The following is a 21,128-nucleotide window of genomic DNA, read 5'->3' on the forward strand; positions in this document are numbered from 1 at the left end:
AATGGAGCTCCAGGCTCATATATTTCCATAGCATGGTGTCAAGGCTGTAGGGCAGACTTCCCCAACTTGGTGCCCTCCAGACACTTTGGAGGGTGGCTGCCATCAGCCCCAGCCAGCGCTAACAGCCCCAGGTTGTGGACACCTGCTCTAGGGAAGGGCTGTGTTTGCAAACCGCACTGCCCCAGTAGAGTTCTTTGCTATTAAAAGGTCAGGCGTGAGCTTGTTGTTTATGCTGTGTGTTAGTCAATACAGTGGTACCTCAGGTAACATACGCTTCACGTTACATACGCTTCACGTTACAGACTCCACTAACCCAGAAATAGTACCTCGGGTTAAGAACTTTGCTTCAGGATGAGAACAGAAATCGTGCTCTGGCGGTGTAGCAGCAGCGGGAGGCCCCATTAGCTAAAGTGGTGCTTCAGGTTAAGAACAGTTTCAGGTTAAGAACGGACCTCTGGAACGAATTAAGTACTTAACCCGAGGTACCACTGAATTGGGCTTCCCAGAGTCACTTTGTCTGATGCAAAGGGCAGCCTCACAGATTGTTCAAGGAATGTTTCCCCCTGCAAAGGAAAGAGGCATTTTTAAGGCCAAGCTATCTCTCCTCATGTTTTTTTGCCTTTCTTATGGACCTTTATGTAATGAAAATCGGGGGGGGGGGGCAGAGAAGAGAACTCTTCCACTTTATAATGGCAGAGGCAGCTTTAGGGGAATGTGACTGGCTCCCCTGCTCAGGGTGCAGGGACTAAGGGGGCACCTTTCTACCTCCTTCCCAAAGCCTACTACAGTGGTACCTCGGGTTACATACGGTTCAGCTTACAGACTCCGCTAACCCAGAAATACCCAGACTAATGCTGGTAGCTTTGAGAACACTGTCCAACCATCTCGTCCTCTGTCGTCCCCTTCTCCTTGTGCCCTCCATCTTTCCCAACATCAGGGTCTTTTCCAGGGAGTCTTCTCTTCTCATGAGGTGGCCAAAGTATTGGAGCCTCAGCTTCAGGATCTGTCCTTCCAGTGAGCATTCAGGGCTGATTTCCTTAAGAATGGATACGTTTGATCTTCTTGCAGTCCATGGGTCTCTCAAGAGTCTCCTCCAGCACCAGAATTCAAAAGCATCAATTCTTCAGCGATCAGCCTTCTTTATGGTCCAGCTCTCACTTCCATACACCACTACTGGGAAAACCATGGCTTTAACTATATGGACCTTCATGCATTTAGGCATGGAATAAAGACTATCATGGATGGCTTGGCAGCCAACCATCAAACCTTGTAAGGTACTGTAGGCCTGAAGGGCCAATGTGTTTGTTTGTGACTGGCTGGCTGGCTGGCACACAGATATGTCTTTGTGGGGTATGCCACAAAATAGTGAACATGCTAACCCAAAGGTTGCCAATTGTCAACACATTTGGATTTCTGGGCGAGCATCATGGGTGCCATCCCCTCTGCTCATTCATCTCCTTATTCCTCGATTGCTAAGCTGACTCCGCTAACCCAGAAATAGTACCGCGGGTTAAGAACTTTGCTTCAGGATGAGAACAGAAATCGTGCAGCGGCGGTGCTGCGACAGCAGGAGGCCCCATTAGCTAAAGTGGTGCTTCAGGTTATGAACAGTTTCAGGTTAAGAATGGACCTCCAGAACAAATTAAGTTCTTAACCTGAGGTACCACTGTATGTTCTTACCTCTAGAAGAAGGCGTGAGGTCTCTAGGACCCTGCCAGAGCCTTGCGCCTCCTTCCCAAATGCATTACTTAGTTATTTTGAAACATTTATCTTACTGTAACTAGTTTTTAAGACTGTTCTGCAGCAAAAGTTTGGAACTCAATTCTTGTGGGTGAAAGAATTCGTTACCACACAAGAATTGAGTTTCAAACTTTTGCTGCAGAACAGTCTATTGTGTGTTACAATACACATACGGAGTTTAAGAATGCACAGTATTTGGAGAACGGGAGTCACAAGTTTCAAACGTGCTAACTTGTGAGTAAATGTCTGTTTCAGGATCTCTATGTAATGCTAAGCCAGTTCTGGCACCTGCTGTGCTATACAATAGAATATTTGCTTTCTATTGGCTTTGGAAGGAGCCAGAACATGAACATACATTATAGTGCTACAGTAGTTCTGTTGTGGGCATTATGTCTCTGAATACCAGTTGCTGGGATCACAGGTGGGGTGAGCGTTATTGTGCTCTGGTCTTGCTTTCGGGCTTCCCCTAGCCAACCAGTTGGCCACTGTGAGAAGTGGGTGTGGGACAAGATGAGCTATTGGCTTGACCCAGAAGGCTGTTCTTAGAGCAAAGTGGCACCAAGGTCATAGGAGCTGGCTGTACAGATTTCTTGCATAAGATACATAATCAAGGTGGGCACAGATTGGCAAGAATTACCTGTTTTTAAGATGGGGGAGTTTATTAACTTTGGGGATATCTCTGTGTCACTGATACAAAGCTCTTTGGAGTTAAAAATGAATAGGTACAAAAATTGATATTGCTAAGTCACTGACACTGTGCTGTTAAAATAAGGCCTGTAGACTTTCTTCACAGAATGTTGCTGTGGAATTGTCTTGCTCTGAAGACGTGGCATTGTGCAACAATAGTTTTACAAAGTTTCTACCAGCACCTGTCTAAGCCCTAATTAATTGCTGCCTAATTTTGTTTTTTCTCTAGACCCTGGATGTGGAGGACAGCTTGGGATATGCAGAAATGCTTGTGCCTATTTTCAAATGGGAATTTGGATTTACTGCAAGATATGTACACTGATAAATCTGTTTAACTACAGTCAAAACCTGGAAAAGGCGCTAAGGTAAGGGGAATGCTTCATCTTTTTAATAGACTATGAGGATTCCTGGAATGTCTGATGGGTAATATTAATGACCTTCAAGTGACATTACACAGGTAAATGATTTGGGAAGGTGGAAAAACATGCTTTGGAATGCATTTTCTTTTGGAGCGCTGTTGCTCAGCTCTGATTACTTGGTTCTAAAGATTCAATCCTACTTTTTTCAGAGTTGCTTCTTGTTCCTGAGAGATTTCTCTTCATATTCCTGGGCTACAACCAGTACCAAATTTTGAAAATACCAGTGTAAATCTAGAAATATTCTCCAAGCCCAGATATGCAGGAGCAGGGCCGCCACTATCAGTACCTGGCATCCTTGGGCAGTTATCAGAGCACCTGAGCCAGACCCCAACACCAGGATCTGCTGCCCCCATGGATCCTGCTGCCTGAGGCAGTCACCTCACCTTGCCTCATGGGTGGGCCGGCCCCGGAGGAACTATTACACAATAGACATTATAATTGTTTTTCTGGCCTGTCACTCTGAGCTGCACCAAGTGGCTGGATCTTGGCACTCCTTTCCTTTCTGACAATGCTCCCAACCTAGCATCACTCTGAGGAGCTCTGGGGAAATTGAAAGGTTGGCTAGACTTAGTGTTGCCGCCCCAGCCAGGTGTGTCCAATAGGGTCCTGACAGAGGAGGATGACCACTGGAGGACACTTTGTCCAGGTCTTCTTCAAACCTGGAGCCAGCCCTGTGCATGGACTAGTTACTCAGTGAGGGCGAGGCACTCTGCAGATGTCCAGAGGCGCTTGCACCTTCATTATGGCATTACATGCTGAGTCCTGGCTTTAAAATGCATTGCAGGGGGATTGAGCTCTTGTTAGGGCTGTCTGAAATTGTGTCCCTGGCTCCATACAGAAAGATTGAGCAAAGCCAAAGCTGGGACCTGCTGGGATTCACAGAATTTATGTTCTCCAGTCAACTGCATGATACTGCTTAAGAGACAGCAACCCCTTCCATCTAGGGGCCTGACCTCCCATCTCACCACCACACTCATCACAGGTTATAGTTCTGGTTCATGCCATGGAATATCTAATTCATATTGTGGCCACATTGTTGCTTGGATGTAAGCCAGTGTCCTGTTCAGCCAGAAGGTCCAGATGGCAAAGCAGCAATCTTTGGCCGGGGTCCAGAGCAATGGTACTTTGGATGTTTTCATGCCACACAATTTCCATTCTGTCCTTTTAAAATCTCTTTCCCTCTCTCTTCCCTGTGGCATCATTTCTGTAATTTAAAACCAGTGTTGTTCAGGTTTTCTAGACCTAGGACTAGGGATAATTCAGATGAAAATGGAAACGGGAGCACAAATTCCCCATCTTTAATCGTTTGTCCCATGTCTGGACTGCAAATCAACCCAGTGAATATGATCAGTATTTGCTGTTGCTGCTGTTGCTTTCAATCTGCCACTGATGTTTCTATATGTGTTGGAAGCTGCCCAGAGTGACTGGAGCAATGCAGCCAGATGGGCAGGGTATAAATAATAAAATTATTATTATTATTATTAGTGATGTGTAATTGATTGCACCCCCCATCTGCACTGTTTCCTTTGCCTTGAAATGGGTTGGAATAATGTCAAAACTTATATAATCTATGTCTCAAATTACATATATGTTATGTAACTTGTCCACAGCAGACATCAACAAGAATAGCATAATTCTTGACGGAATACAAACTGCAGCAGAAAAGAAACAGCGCTGCAAGTGATGAGTATAGGATAGAGTGGAAAATGATGCCCAACCCATAAATCCAACCACTAAAATGAAAATAAAAGTATCTCTCTTCATCAGGGGTTAGGAACTAGTGTCCCTCCATGTGTTCTTGGACTACAGCTTCCATCATCCTTGACCACTGGTTATGCCGGCTGGAATGGATGGGAGTTGGGATCCAACCGCATTAGGAGCACCACAAGTTACTCCCCTCCCCTCTCTCTCTCACACACAAACCACTTTTCGTCATCTTTCATTTCCCCAGAAGATAGTCATAGCAGTGCTGGTTTGGGCTACCTTGGCTGATCCGTTGCAGACCAGTGATTTGAATGGTCTGTTGCAAAACGTTACTTAAAAGAAATCCCATGTACTTTATTTGTATGTGTGTGCTGTAAAGATCTCATGCTGAGCCATGCCCAGAATCACACCCAGAGACCCTTCCAGCTGTGTATATGGAGGAAGCATCAGCTGCTATTCTGAATCCCTTCTTATTATGAGACATGGCTGGTAGCGAATTGATCTTGGCTTAGGTGCAAATGTGATTCCACCCCCTTAAGTATTATTTTTTTAAGTAATCCATTCCAATTAATTTCCAGTCTGTCACCAGCCCCCCCCCTTTGCAGCTTTCCCTTTTTCTTTTACATTACTCCCAAATTATATATTGTCCGTCTCACTCATTGTCTTCCTTTCCCCCACCCCTTTCCCGCTGCCTGCAGGATGAGGTCCTGTGCCAAATCAATGCTTCCGTCTCAGTGGCTGTTCCTGGCATATGTGTTAATGGTGTGCTGTAAATTGTTGTCCGCGACTAGCCACCATCCCCGGGGGCACCCAGGTAGGAGCTTTTAAACTCATTACGCGCCGCCGAGGCCAATTAATAACACTCTCTGAATGTTAGCGTCCACTTTTTAGCCATGGATAATTGATGAAGCTGTTGACACTGCGCTGCAATCGGAGCAGGAAAGGTTATGAACACATGTGTACGGAAAAAGAAAGGAAGAAAGGGATGAGTTATTGCTCAGATTTCAAAAGAGTTCATGGTAACGTTTCTGTCGGGCAGTTTCCCAAGTGATTTCAAAACATCTTCCCAGTTTGGGGTGTTTTTCTTTGTTTCTCCTTTGTAACCAAAAGCAAAATAGATCTCAGTTTCATATAGCAGAAAATAAACCCCTTTGTTACAGAAAATGAAGGTAGGTAGGGTGGGGGGGGGGGGAGAGAAAAAATACGAATGATAGCTTACTAGTGATGTTTCACATGTTAGTTTCCTCTCCTTCATGTGATAAGCTGATTACTCTAACAAAATAAATTCCGTTTTTAGAACAGCTGTGACAGCCCTGCACAGTTGACAGGCTCTGTAGGATGTGAAAAACAGACCGGGTTTTCCCAGATGAAGATATCAGTTATGGGGGGGGGGGGGGGGGGAGAGATGCAGTACCTGGGTTAAGGAATCTTCCGAGAGAGGGTTTGGTGGGTAGGAACCTCCTGAGACCACTTGCTCACCAACCTAGGGATTTCAGCCAGAATCATATGCATGCCCAAATCGGTTGAATGTGGAAGACTGTGTCTCCCCACAGTGTCTCTTCTGTGGGCTGTGGGAACCGCCAGCCTGCCGAAGCGTGCTCCCTTTCTGTAAATGAAAGCTACTTGGCTGTAGAAGGTTTTGGACTTTGAGCCATAAGTGCTTGCCAGGCAGGACAGAACCATTTTGCTCGCTTCCCAGTGGGCGGGTTGCTGTTGCTTACCAGGAGAAGGCAGGGTTAGGTGACAAAAATGGCTGCTCTGCAAGCAAACTGCCAGGAGCGCCAGATTGTCTCTGCTGGTGCATTTGCGTCACGCTGACCTCCCTGCTGCCATGCCACTCCTAGTACAGTGGTGCCCCGCAAGATGAATGCCTCGCAAGACGGAAAACTCGCTAGACGAAAGAGTTTTCCGTTTTGGAGGTGCTTTGCAAAACGAATCTCCTATGGGCTTGCTTCGCAAGACGACAATGTCTTGCGAGTTCCTGCTGGTTTTCCCCCCTCCCCCCTTTTTCTAAGCCGCTAAGCCGCTTATCTGCTGATCTGATCAGCAGATAAGCCGCTAAAAGCCGCTAATAGCGCTAAGCCGCTTATCAGCTGATCCGATCAGCAGATAAGCCACTAAAAGCCTCTAAAAGCCACTAATAGCGCTAATAGCGCTAATCCGCTAATCCGTCAATGGGCTTGCTTCGCAAGACGAAAAAAACCGCTAGACGAAGAGAATCACAGAACGGATTCTTTTCGTCTTGCGAGGCACCACTGTAATTAACAGGGACCCCTACCTGCCAGGATGGTAGCATGGCAGCCCTGCCCCACCAGGATTTCTGTATTTCCCCTTCTGTTTGCTTGGCCTTTCCTGGGGTTCAAATCCCTGTGGACTGGTAAAGAGTGCCTTGAGCCTCACTTGAGTTGCAGGGGTTGTTGTGGGAATAAACAAGACAGACTTTTCAAAGTCCTTTGTATGGTGTGTGTGTGTGTGAGAGAGAGAGGGGGGGGGGAGTGCAATGCTCACTCCAATATTCTGAGCAGCTCTAAACTCCAAAGGTGCAACACTTTCCCAAGTGTGGTTTCTTTTGGACGATGTTCACTGGAGGTTTGTTGTTGTTTGGACTTATTTGTGGAAGCACAGTAGCCACCAATAACCTTTTCCTCCATTAATTTGTCCGGTCCTCTTTTCAAGCCATCTGATCACTACTACATCTTGGTAGTGGGAGCAAAATTCTATAGTTTATGTGCAGTGTGAGCAGAGCAACTGCCCCGAATCTCCCAACATTCAGCTTCATTTGGATGTCTACAAGTTCTAGAGTTGCTAGGGAGAGAGAAAAGTTTTTCTTCTTTCACATTCTCCACCCCATGCATAATTTTATACGCTCCTATCATGCTCCCCCTTTATGTGTCTTTTCTGTAAACTAAAAAACACCAACCCAAATGTTGTAGCCTTTTGCTCATAGGGGAGTCGCTCCATCTCCTTGATCTTCAAAGACGTGAGTCCAGAGCAGTTGTCATTTTTGTTTGCTAATATGGGATAAAGATGCTTTTTTAATTATGGTGCTGGAGGAGACTCTTGAGAGTCCCATGGACTGCAAGAAGATCCAACCAATCCATTCTTAAGGAAATCAGCCCTGAGTGCTCACTGGAAGGACAGATCCTGAAGCTGAGGCTCCAATACTTTGGCCACCTCATGAGAAGAGAAGACTCCCTGGAAAAGACTCTGATGTTGGGAAAGATGGAGGGCACAAGGAGAAGGGGACGACAGAGGACGAGATGGTTGGACAGTGTTCTCGAAGCTACCAGCATGAGTCTGACCAAACTGCGGGAGGCAGTGGAAGACAGAAGTGCCTGGCATGCTCTGATCCATGGGGTCATGAAGAGTCGGACACGACTAAACAACTAAACAACAACAAAGCGGCATGATTAGCTTAAGTCAATAAATATGTCGCTTCGAGTGATTATCTCCCAAAAGTCTTTTGCATTAGAATTTGCATTTCTAAACCGCAGTTTGCGTTCCAGCCCAGGGTACCAACCACAGAAAGAAAACCATTTATATAAGTTCACATCAACTTAAAACAGGAAAGGTCTTGACATCCTGGTTATTCTGAGAAACCTGGAAAGTTTCTCCATACGCTTAGGCAGTATGGAAGGGGTTTGTTTAGAGTGGCTGCCTGTGTAGGGACCCTTTGTTGTTACCATGGCAACGAGAAGAATAAACAAAACTCCCAAACTTTGAGCAGTGAAAATCTGCCAAACAAATGGTGGGACCAAAATAACCTATGCAAATGTATGCAAATCTGTTTCTTTAAACATTATCTCAGTTGCAGAAGTGGGGGGCCCCAGAATAATTTAGAGCTTAACTTGGCTGCTGCACAAAAACTAGTTTTTTCCACATTTGTCCTGTTTACATATAGTTTTATGACAATTCAGCATTCAGTTAATTAGGGTGGTTTTGAGTTTTTTTATATAAAAAAAATCTGTACCATCTGCTTTGGTACCATTTCCAAAATCACCTCATTTAGAGGCAAGTTTCCATGTTAAAAATAAACTCTTGGGAGCCTCAGTTATTATCACATTGCAACAAAAAATATATGAAATTGCTGGCATCAATTAGGACGTGAATATCTACTACTTTATCCACAAACACTCTACAACTGGGAGCCCAGCGACATGGTGATAAGTTGCTGGTGATTTCACAAGGTGGTATTGGTGTGTGAACAATGTCTGAATGTGTAAACTTATACGAAGCTGTCACTTCATGGTCTCGTTTTCTTCCCCCTCCCCCCACAAAAAAGTCGATGGTGGCTATTTATTTCTTGAAAATTTCCAGCTACAGTTAATGAGCAAAATTAATTTGCATGTTTTGAGCACACCCGCAACCCCACAGCCCATCTTGTTAACCTCAGTTTCCACATGGTCTCCCAATTCCGTTCAGTTTGCATTTTCTACCATGCAAGAGAATTAGCAGTGGCAAAAACATGTTGTCTTTGGAATTCGTTTCCAACCTAGCATTCAATCACGCCCCTTTAAAATTCATTCTCCATCCATTCCCAGGGGAAATACCTGTGATGGGAAGATGATGATGATGTCTTTTGTGTGCATGCAAGATGAATGCTCATTATACACAGCACAAATTCTTTAACTTTTACCGCTCAAGACTTTGCTTGTATGTGGGGTTGTGCTATTATTATTATTATTATTATTTTGGTAGGGTTAAGATTGATTTTTAGCCCTCTCAGTAGGCACCCTCTTAATATTAAAGTGTTTGTGAAGTGACAACAACTTTATGTGAATGAAAAATAGATGACCGTAAGGTAATTGCTTCTGGAAGCCTCAAGGAATATAACAAGCAATACCATGTTGCCGTTGTTAATTTTGTTCCTTCTGAAAAATTGAAGCAAACTTCAATTGAAGCAAACTTCCCTTGAACAAAAGGGAAGACTGATGTTTACCTGCCATTTTCTGTCTCAGAGTGTCCGCACCGTCTTGACTAAGCTGCTGTGATGTCACAGAATGTTCACAACATTCTAACTGTTCAGAATGCTGAAAGACCATGAAACCTTTGCAAATGAGGAGCCCAGAGCCATTGGCAGAAAGGAGCTGTGGGCGCAGAGCAATGAGGGAGGCTTGTGGCTAAAAGTTAAGTGAGAAGAGGCCCCAAGATCGAGAGGAGGTAAGGGACAGGGGGAATCTAGGAAGCGTGGTGGCTGAAGGAAGGGACTAGGGCAGGCTATGGACTGAGAAGCAGGGGAAAGCAGATAACGGAGGAGAAGGGCAGGAGGCATTGTATGATGTTGGCGAGATCATTGAGGACAGGTGAAGGAACTCTGAAAACTGGGGATTTTTGCACTGTGCGCCTAAAGGCAACAAGTAAAGAGAGGTAATAGTGAAAATGCTGAAAGTCACGTTTTGATTTGTATGACTGCTATTATGCATGGCTACAGGTCTCTAGTTACATATTCTGTGGCTGCATATAGCCATACAGATGCAACAACAGACTTGTATAGTACACTTGCTTGGTACATTGTAATTGTCTTCTGAGTATTGCAGCTAATATGCGTAGTAGGGATTTCTCAGGGGTTTGAACAGGGACACTTGCAATTAGGATTGGGGCAAACAGTCCTGCTTTGATGGATATAATTGTATATTACGGACCCCTGTGAAATAGTATAGTTTAGAATCTTTTGAGAACTGCTTCACAGATGGTAACTTGTAAGCAAACACAGTTTGTGACATTGCACAACTGCATTGCTGATAATGGGGTTTATCTGTTAAGGCATTAGCTATAGCTTCCAATTTACTGACTTTGTGGAGCTTAAGTCAAGATGAGATAGACTTAACTCTGCTCTTAATCTGGTGGGCTTTTAAAAATTTATAATTGAGTAGTATCTGGTGAGGACTGATCCTTCTTTCCCAAAGTGTTCCAGTGTTCCAGACCCAGATCAGGGTCTGAAGTGAACTCTATTTGTACATATCATATATTTAAAGCATATGACTTCCCTTAAAGAAACTGGGGAACTGCAGCTTGTTAAGGGTTCTTGGAATTGTAGTTCTGTGAGAGGTAAGCAACAATTCCCAAAGAATCTTGGGAATTGTAGTTTGCCTCTCACAGAACTACAATTCCCAAGATTCTTTGGGAAAGTTATGTGCCTTAATGTACGGTGTGTGTGCAGGCCCAGTCACTGTTTCCACGACATTGTGAGGCTGTTCTTCTCAGCCCTCCAACACAAAATCAATTCACATAATTGGGGGGAGAGGTGTTGGGTAAAAATCCTGTTGTTGATACTCAGGTTTCAAAGCAACAAACAGAAGGAGGGCTGCTTCAGCAAGACATAAAGGGCACATCAACAGACCTGAACCTATAGCTCAATTCTCTCTTCATCATCTAATCAAACAACCACATCATGACATTGACATCTGGAGATAGGAAATATGTGTCATTTACAGGGCAGGGGGTGGGGGGGAACTGAGCTGCAGTGAATGTCACCTTCCCATCACCCTCCCCTGGCTATCTAGAAAAAGTACAAGCATTTGATTTCATAGCCTTTCTCCACCTCCTTACTACCACTCTGAAGCTAATTTAAAGTAAGAGTTCCACGTGATAACTACACATCTCTCTCATTTGTAAATCTAGGAGAAAATGCTGTTTCTGCTTCTCTTTTTTAAGGTGGCAATGACATTCTGTGATTTCATATCCAATCTGAGCAATAGCAGTCATAACCTTTATAAGGCATTTAAAACACACAGACATGACTACCTGAAGTCTTTAGACTTTAGGCAGTAGAGCTCTTCTGTTACTAAATGCAGGACTAAAATCCAAGGTTCAGGGGATCAGTCTAGCCTGAACAAACCCTGGACCAGTATTCCCCTTTGCTTTCTTGGTTGTCAAGAGCCATTGTTGTTCCCAAGTGAAAAACCTTCTTTAAAGGGGAGAAGCCTTTGAGATCCCGCTAGAGGGCTCTGCAAGACTAAAAACCATTCACGGCCTGCCAAAGAGAGACAGAGCTCTCTGTCTAATGATGGAAGTCATAACTCTGCAATTTGCTAATCAGAGTGACGGGTCCTTTGTCTTTTCATGGGTCAGACATGAATGGCGCGCAAATATGTTCTAGCCTTTTGTTACACTTAACTCCACTTATGTCTTAATGTTTTATTCAGTGTGCTCTATTTATGGGTATTATTGCCTTGCTTCCTCCTCCTTCAGAGGCTGGCCACAGTGGAAGGCTAGGTCTGTAATCTCTTCAAGTAAGACAGTGAAAAGACACATCAGTAGAACAAAAAGGACTCTTTTAAGCAATATAATATTTGGCTTGAGAATATGCATGTTGCCAAACAATACAGACATGGTGTGTGTGGGTGTGGGTGAGTGAGAGAGAGAGAGAGGAGGGAATTCATAGTTTTATCTTCTTTAAATACTATGGGGAACCGTAATACACACAGGATAGGTTTTGACAAAGTCTTCAATTTAAATGCATAGGTATGCTTTCCTTTGGGAACAATTCAATGTTAATTTGGTCTTTTATAATGTAAAATATAGCCCCTGGTATAGTTTCTCCATGAATGTGCACTTTACAAATGCATTCCTGTATGAATGGATTTATGTATTCAAGGGAGCTGGAAGCAAATTACAGATTGGATGATTAATGTGTAGCTTTCATGGGCCAGGATTCTTAATGATCAGGAAAAGAATAACATTCCTTATAGAACAGTAGGGTGGACTTCTAAATTATCGAGCCCCAAGCAGCGAATGAATGGCCAACGCTGTTGTCCCTCTGGTGAGTGGACTGAACCAAAGTCCTACTAACCAAACCCCTACGCCCCAAATAATATGATCCTATTCCATAACTGCTCCGGGGAAGCTTGGAGAAATGCAGGCCTCTTTGACTCAGTGCACATTTCCTCAGTTTACATGGACAGCACTGTTATCGGAGCTTGATATCTGTAGTGACAGGGATGGGGAACCTGTGGCTCTTCAGGGTATATTGAACTCAAACTTCCATCAGCACCAGCCAACATGGTCACAGTTCTGGGACCATGAGAGCTATAGTCCAGGATCATCTGGAAGACTAGATGTTTCCTACCTTTGCTGTAATGGGAGACAGCCCTTTGATGGATATCCTATCCAGAAGTTATGTAGCAGATGTTTCTGCAGCTAAACTAAAAGCATTTATGCCTATGCACTGGCATTTCATGCATTTGTTGTTGTTTAGTTGTTTAGTCGTGTCCAACTCTTTGTGACCCCAGGGACCAGAGCATGCCAGGCACTCCTGTCTTCCACTGCCTCCCGCAGTTTAGTCAGACTAATGCTGGTAGCTTCGAGAACACTGTCCAACCATCTCGTCCTCTGTCGTCCCCTTCTCCTTGTGCCCTCCATCTTTCCCAACATCAGGGTCTTTTCCAGGGAGTCTTCTCTTCTCATGAGGTGGCCCAAGTATTGGAGCCTCAGCTTCAGGATCTGTCCTTCCAGTGAGCATTCAGGGCTGATTTCCTTAAGAATGGATAGGTTTGATCTTCTTGCAGTCCATGGGACTCTCAAGAGTCTCCTCCAGCACCAGAATTCAAAAGCATCAATTCTTCAGCGATCAGCCTTCTTTATGGTCCAGCTCTCACTTCCATACACCACTACTGGGAAAACCATGGCTTTAACTATACGGACCTTCATGCATTTAGGCATGGAATAAAGACTATCATGGATGGCTTGGCAGCCAACCATCAAACCTTGTAAGGTACTGTAGGCCTGAAGGGCCAATGTGTTTGTTTGTGACTGGCTGGCTGGTACGCAGATATGTCTTTGTGGGGTATGCCACAAAATAGTGAACATGCTAACCCAAGGTTGCCAATTGTCAACACATTTGGATTTCTGGGTGCCATCCCCTCTGCTCATTCATCTCCTTATTCCTTGATTGCTAAGCTGACTCAGGAGTCTTGGGTGAAGGACCTTCTCGAAAGCTTTTTGAAAGTCTACATGCGCAATGTCAACCAGATCACCTCTATCTATATGCTTGTGGGTGCTGCCAAAGAATTCTATTAGGTCAGTGAGGCAGGACTTAGCATTACAAAAGCCACGCTCATTGTACTTCACAAAGACGTCTTCTATGTGCTTGGTAATTTTATGCCTGACAGTGGTTTCCACCAGTTTTCCCAGGGCTGACTTAAGCTAACTGGTCTGTAGTTTCCACATCTAAGAGAGAAGCTACAGACCTAAGAGACGAGTTACATATTTCATTAGCAGATCACCAGTTTCACATCTGAGTTCTAGGATGGATGCCATGTGGATAATTACTGGTATAGAAAAAAATGTCTTTTTTATGTCTTGTTTTTATGTCTTTTTTTCTTGTTTTTTCTCTGTATTGTAGTGTCGATTTTAATTTTTTCCCCTTTCTTTTCTGTAATTTTGAAATTATTAATAAATATTATTTTTTTAAAAAAGAAAAAAATGGAACCGCCTCTGCACATAAGAGATTCTTTGTGTATTTGGGGGACCAAGAAAGTTGGATCTCATCCATGGTACATGTAAGTTCAGAGTTTACCAATAGCAGGCTTAACCTCCACAACTCCCCTTAGCCTGCATTGCCAATGGCTGAGATTATGGAGATTATTGGCTACCCTTGTCCTAGAAGCAGCCCACACTTCAGAAATGACCCATTCATCACAACCCATTTCTCTCTTGTCATTTCCGCTTCTATTCCATGGATGACGTCTTTGAAACAGTAGGCAATTTATAGCATTCATAGCATTTTGAGTTGGGCTCCCTTCCAATATATTCCTGTGAAATCTTCCCTTAAAGGAATTTCTTGATTTTACTGCAAGCAGCCTGTTTTGTTTCAGAAAAGTGACCAATTGGAGGGCTGTGTCTTCTTAAGGCAGGAGATTAGACATCTCATCTTGTGCTCTGCTGGGTAATCTCTTCTCATCATGCTGGAAATGATACCTGTCAGAACAGAATGGAACCAACATTTGGTATTCATTAACTTTCCGGGATAGCAATCTTTAACAATGCTCCCAAGAAGAAAAAACAAATTATGAGCGAGAAGCTCAAGGATCAACACTTGCATTGCTTGGCATCAGACCCTTCCTTTCTCTTGCGATTTCATATTCCATTATCCTGCTGTGCAAGATCCAAAAAGAAGCCGGTGATAGCTGTTGTTTCGCTTTCAGCTAAATTGTCTTGGAGTTCATGTGTACATGACAGGTGTCCAATAGGAATGGAGGAAGCCATCTCATGCTGAGTCAGACTGTTGGGTCCTTAAGGCCCATTACTAGCCTTTCTCAACCTTGGACTAGATGACCCTTGGGGTCCCTTCCAACTCTACAACTCTGTGATTCTATACAGCTTTCATCATCCCTGACCACTGGCCATGCTTATTAGGAATGATGGGAGTTGTAGTCCAATAACACCTGGGGACCCAAGGTTGAGAAAGGCTGGTCTACACTGACTGGCAGCAGGTCTGCAGAATTTGAATATGGTATCTTGTGAATGCAGGACACGGGTGGTGCTGTGGTCTAAACCACAGAGCCTAGGGCTTGCTGATCAGAAGGTCAACGGTTTGAATCCCTGCGACGGGGTGAGCTCCCCTTGCTCAGTCCCTGCTCCTGCCCACCTAGCAGTTCAAAAGCACATCAGAGTGCAAGTAGATAAATAGGTACTGCTCCGGCGGGAAGGTAAACGGCGTGTCTGTGCGCTGCCCTGGTTTGCCAGAAGCAGCTTAGTCATGCTGGCCACATGACCTGGAAGCTGTCTGCGGACAAACGCCAGCTCCCTCGGCCTATAGAGCGAGATGAATGCCGCAACCCCATAGTCATTTGCGACTGGACCCAACGGTCAAGGGTACCTTTACCTTTACTTTGTGCATGCAATGCAAATGTTCTACCACTGAGCTATGGCAGTCCCCAATAGTGGAGGTGAAGGGCTACTCTGGGCTGTGGGTGGGGGAAGGGCAGGTCCCTGCCCCAAAGAATTTACAGTTGATGGCAGAATTCATGCACGTGCAGTTGGGGTTAAGAAGCAAGCTTAAATATGAAGCAGATTTAAAAACAAAAACAGTAGTGCTTACCGTATTTTTCGCCCCATAAGACGCACTTTTACCTCTCCAAAAATGAAGAGGAAATCGGGGGTGCGTCTTATGGGGCGAATGCCTGCAAGCCTCGCACCCTCGGCAGGAGGTCCCACCGGGTGCGCGAGGCTTGGGGCGGCAGCCTGTCGCCCGAAGCACGGGGAGCCCTCGGGAGGGCTCCCCCTGCTTCGGGCGAGTGTCTGCAAGCCTCGCGCACCCGGCAGGAGGTCCCACCGGGTGCGCGAGGCTTGGGGCGGCAGCGGACTTCTAGCTTCTAGGTGCGCGCAAGCAGTCCGCTGCCGCCCCAAGCCTGGCGCACCCGGCAGGAGGTCCCACCGGGTGCGCCAGGCTTGGGGCGGCAGCGGACTGCTAGCTTCTAGGTGCGCGCAAGCAGTCCGCTGCCGCCCCAAGCCTGGTGCACCCGGCAGGGGGTGCGCGAGGCTTGGGGCGGCAGCGGACTGCTTGCGCGCACCTAGAAGCTAGCAGTCCGCTGCCGCCCCAAGCCTGGCGCACCCGCAGGAGGTCCCACCGGGTGCGCCAGGCTTGGGGCGGCAGCGGACTGCTTGCGCGCACCTAGAAGCTAGCAGTCCGCTGCCGCCCCAAGCCTCGCGCACCCGGTGGGACCTCCTGCGGGTGCGCCAGGCTTGGGGCGGCAGCGGACTGCTAGCTTCTAGGTGCGCGCAAGCAGTCCGCTGCCGCCCCAAGCCTCGCGCACCCCCTGCCGGGTGCGCCAGGCTTGGGGCGGCAGCGGACTGCTTGCGCGCACCTAGAAGCTAGCAGTCCGCTGCCGCCCCAAGCCTGGCGCACCCGGTGGGACCTCCTGCCGGGTGCGCCAGGCTTGGGGCGGCAGCGGACTGCTTGCGCGCTCCTAGAAGCTTGGGGCGCACTGAGCTCAGCACGCCCCAAGCTCCTGGTATAGCGCAGCGATCCGCTAGCCCTGGGAGAGCCCCGCGGCTCTCCCAGGGCTAGCGGACTGCTTGCCGGCACGCAGAAGCTTGGGGCGCGCTGACCTCAGCTTGCCCCAAGCTTCTGGATTAGCGCAGGAGTCCGCTAGCCCTGGGAGAGGCGCCCGGCTCTCCCACGCTAGCGGAGACCTTGCCTGCACGCAGAAGCTTGGGGCGCGCTGAGCTCCGCACGCCCCAAGCTCCTGGTGTAGCGCAGCGCACCTGGGGGGGAAATAAAAATTTTTTCCTTTATTTCCCCCCCAAAAATCTAGGTGCGTCTTATGGGCCGGTGCGTCTTATGGGGCGAAAAATACGGTATATGGTAGGAATTCCTCACCCACCAACCCACCGCTTAAGTGTGGCTTCTGCTCCTTGGCATAGTCCACAAGAGATGCTATATCTTTCTGAAGTCTTCCTTTTATGGGCTTTTCCTGTACTGGTTCCAGCTAGCCTTACTGGTATAAATAACAAGGCTGAGACAGATTTAGAACAATTTGCAGTGTTTCTTAGTAAGGATCTAATGCAGTACTTATTACGTGCAGAGCTGAGCAACTTCCTCTAGCCAATTAATCTAGCCATAGAGATAGAACTCACTCAATATTTTAGTATGTCTGGGACTAGGGATGGAGGAGGCCTTTGTTTTAAATGGATATAATAATAATAATAATAATAATAATAATAATAATAATAATAATAATAATTTATTATTTGTACCCCGCCCATCTGGCTGGGTTTCCCCAGCCACTCTGGGCGGCTTCCACAGAAACCAAAAAACACTAAAATATCATACATTAAAAGCTTCCCTGAATAGGGCCGCCTTAAGATGTCTTCTGAATGTCAGGTAGTTGTCCATCACCTTGACATCCGATGGGAGGGCATTCCACAGGGCGGGCGCCACCACCAAATTTGGTGGTTAATCACCAAATTTGGTGGTTCTGACCAAATTGAGCTTTGCCTGCATCAGATTGCCTCTTGTATTGTGCATCTTCATGTCTGAGCATTTTTTTAAATTTTTTTTTTAAAGCCTAATTATATGCAAAATTATATGGAATAAATAAACATACTATAAATACAATGTTTATAAAAGAGTCAAGTCCCAAGCTGTGCCATATTTCTGCAGCATAATTTTATAAGTATACTAACACATTTATTTTTATACAGTTACAGTGGTGCCTCGCAAGACGAAATTAAACCGTTCTGCGAGTCTCTTCGTCTTGCGGTTTTTTCGTCTTGCGAAGCACGGCTATTAGCGGCTTAGCGGCTATTAGTGGCTTAGCGGCTTAGCGGCTATTAACAGCTTAGTGGCTTTAAGAAAAAGGAAACAAATTCGCAAGAACTCGCAAGACGTTTCGTCTTGCGAAGCAAGCCCATAGGGAAATTCGTCTTGTGGAACGACTCAAAAAATGGAAAACTCTTTTGTCTTGCGTGTTTTTCGTCTTGCGAGGCATTCGTCTTGCGAGTTACCACTGTATATACATCGCTGTAGGCATCTGTTTGTACTAGTTACTTTAGCATCTCTATGTATATAATATGATATGTATAGTAATGCATATAATATGCAATAATTGTTTGTATTTTTAGTAGAACGCGGGGGGGCATTACTTTTCACTGAGATCAAGGAGCAAGACATTAGAAATTAGAAAACAAAAATCTGTGTCAATATGCTTGCCATTGAGATTTTCTGAAAATTCAGCCCTTATCTGCCAGTGAGAGCTTTTTGCTTCTTTCTTCTGTTCTCTTTGAAAGTTTGTGCTTAGCTACTGTCTGTTGACAATGCATATTGTTTTGTTTTGTCACCCCCTCTAAAAAGCCTCTTCTGTAGGATGCTTTTCAAGCGTCTTGGCCTAAGAGGGTTTTGATCCTTCGAAGGCCCTTGTTGAGTAGTAATCATCCGAGCTTTCCCCGAGCAATAAGTGCCGGCATCTCTGTAATAATGATAGTCCATCCTGCTCTCTTAGCCTTAATTGCTGAGAACATTTTGCTCTTAACAAAATGCCAATTGAATTGGAAGGTTTCCCCTTAGCGAGATTCGGAAGAATGCGGATCGTCGGTGCCTGGAAAGTTTGGTGAACTTAATTGCTTCCTCGTCCTGACCTCGCCGCTTTGGTTGTTTTGTTGCTTGAGAGTGAGAAGCAGGAGAAGAGAATCAGCAGAGATTGGATTGACTTTTCCTGCCAGCCCCCTCCTTGTACTTCACATGGCCCTCCTGTCCTCCATCTGAACTCTAGATGGAAGGACATTTGTGTGGTGTTTTTGTTAGCAGATGCTTTGACAGGTGTGGGGGATCCTTCTTACATCTTTTCAGCTGGGTGGGAAGGTCCTGTGGAAGCTCAGAAGAAACACCAGCCTCAGCAAAATGCTGTTTATGGCAAACGAAGCTCCAGTCCCCAGACGAGGAGCCAAAATAATTAGTCTGCAGCTTGCGAATAGCTCTGTTTCGCTAATGTCAAGAAGCCTTCCCTTTTATCAGAATGAATCGCTTGGATGCCGGTGCCAGATGAGGGAGAATGCCATTTGCTCTGAAGCATGCTCCCTTGTAGGGCCTTATAATCTACCCAAAGAATGTATCTGTGACCATCAGTGGGGCAACAAATCCCAGAAATGTTCCTGCCAATTCCTCTCTTTTTTTTGCTTGCTCCAAAGCACTAATTTATCTTTGCTGTTGTTGCTGATTCCTTTCAAGGGATCAGAGTAAATGGATAATAATGCTTCTATAAAGAAAGTATTTAGAAACACATAGGGAAGGAGGGCAGGAGCAGTGCAGGAGAAACAGGCCAGAGGAGGAAGAAAGAAGGTTCTTTTTACTGCTTACTTTCCATACCAGGGCTGGCCCTACCATTCAGCAAAGTGAATCAGTTGCCTTAGGTGGTGTATGTTGGGGTGGGCGGGCAATGGTAGATGTAGATCATCAGCATCAGATGATGAGCTAGAGGGATCAATGATCGTGCAACGCACCTTCCTGTGTCCCATCTCTCCCACCATTCCCCCTGAGACTCCTGAACTAGCCTTCCTCGCAACCCCCTAAGCTAGCCTGCTGCCCTCTCGCATAGTATGGGACAATGTCCTGTCACTGGTGTTGAAGTGAGAGTCACCTTGGCACTGTGCAGGAGTGTGATGGCAAGTGTGGCAGATTGGCTCTACCTTGTTAAATATAATTGTTTAATGTACATTGAAATGGAAAATAACTCTGTAATGTGTCTGTATGTATACTGTAAAGCATGGCATGGAAACCTCCATTGAGAAGTCATGAAATTAAAAGACGCCTGCTTCCTAGGAGAAAAGCAATGACAAACCTAGACAGCATCTTAAAAGGCAGAGACATCACCTTGCCGACAAAGGTCCGTATAGTTAAAGCTATGGTTTCCCCAGTAGTGTATGGAAGTGAGAGCTGGACCTATCCATTCTGAAGAAAATCATCCCTGAGTGCTCACTGGAAGGACAGATCCTGAAGCTGAGGCTCCAATACATGGGCCACCTCATGAGAAGAGAAGACTCCCTGGAAAAGACCCTGATGTTGGGAAAGATAGAGGGCACAAGGAGAAGGGGACGACAGAGGACGAGATGGCTGGACAGTGTTCTCAAAGCTACAAACATGAGTTTGACCAAATTGCGGGAGGCAGTAGAAGCCAGGAGTGCCTGGCGTGCTCTGGTCCAGGGGGTCACGAAGTGTCTGATACGACTAAAAGTCTAAATAACAATAAGAGCTGAGAAGAGAGCCTAACAAGATAAGCATTAAGTGGGGCTGTATCTGTTGGCTCAGTCACATGAAAGAGATACTAATACAAGTCTGTGCATATATAGGTCTTCATCTTGGGTGGAGTGGGTCTTTGTTTCTCAAGCTACTGACCAGAATGGACATGAAAACAGCCTCAGGCCAATGAAGGCTGGAATGGAGAAGAGACAGATCCTTGCTTTTTTTTAGCTCTTGAAGGAAGATATCTATAATCTAAAGCATTTTACCTATGCTGGGACCAGTATGCAGCTATCTGGATGTAACTTTGCTTGTTTCAAGTTGCTTTGGAGTAGAGTTCTGTAGTAAAGCTTTTGAACCATATTTTTGAACTGGACACTTTTTATTTCAAAGAAGTCCGTTTTTATTCCTCTCATTTGCTTCCATATGCGCAATATTATTAACCTCAATATGAATAACCACTGCACTGTGCAGTGCTGAGTGGCACGCTGCTTTTGGAAGCTGGGAGAGCAGCAGCTCCCCAACTACACCACCCCACCAGCTGACAGCTACTGCAGTGGAAGAAGAGGTAAATCTCCTCCCCGGACATCACAGTCTTGATCCCAGATTGCTGTCTCTCAGTATGTCTTTCGTTGCAACTTAGAAATCCAAAGCTTAATCATTGCACACATGCAATTAATGTAGCATGTGGTTGGTTGTCCCTAAGTACATACATTGCAATCATTAACATCAAACATCTGCTACCCAACTTAGCATCATTTTAATAGCAATATTATTATTTTAGGCTGCAATCCAATGCCCACTTGCCGGGGAGAAGGACCCTATGAACTCAGTGGGATGTCCTCCCATATGTAGGCAATTATGTGATTGATCTACTTGATCTATTGGCAGAACTTTGCAAC

The 21,128-nt window shown here is 45.5% G+C and overlaps 1 protein-coding gene across 4 annotated transcripts in view; it reads left to right on the forward strand.

Moving 5' to 3' along the window:
* TAFA4 (TAFA chemokine like family member 4) overlaps positions 1-21,128 on the forward strand; it is a 132,322-nt gene that overhangs the window by 47,965 nt on the left and 63,229 nt on the right. For 3 of the 4 annotated variants that reach the window (XR_014523133.1, XM_083493587.1, XM_083493586.1), the window contains exons 2-3: positions 2,657-2,792; positions 5,249-5,364. Coding sequence is in view for 2 of the 4 variants with exons in the window: in XM_083493587.1 (XP_083349713.1) it covers positions 2,713-2,792; positions 5,249-5,364 (196 nt within the window). In the remaining 2 variants the exon portion in view is untranslated. Of the gene's footprint in view, positions 1-1,795; positions 1,975-2,656; positions 2,793-5,248; positions 5,365-21,128 lie in introns of those variants that run through there. The other variant, XR_014523134.1, reaches the window with a different exon arrangement.

The sequence above is a fragment of the Podarcis liolepis genome, assembly GCF_965112155.1.
Source record: "Podarcis liolepis genome assembly, chromosome: 2".
Lineage (NCBI taxonomy): Eukaryota > Metazoa > Chordata > Lepidosauria > Squamata > Lacertidae > Podarcis > Podarcis liolepis.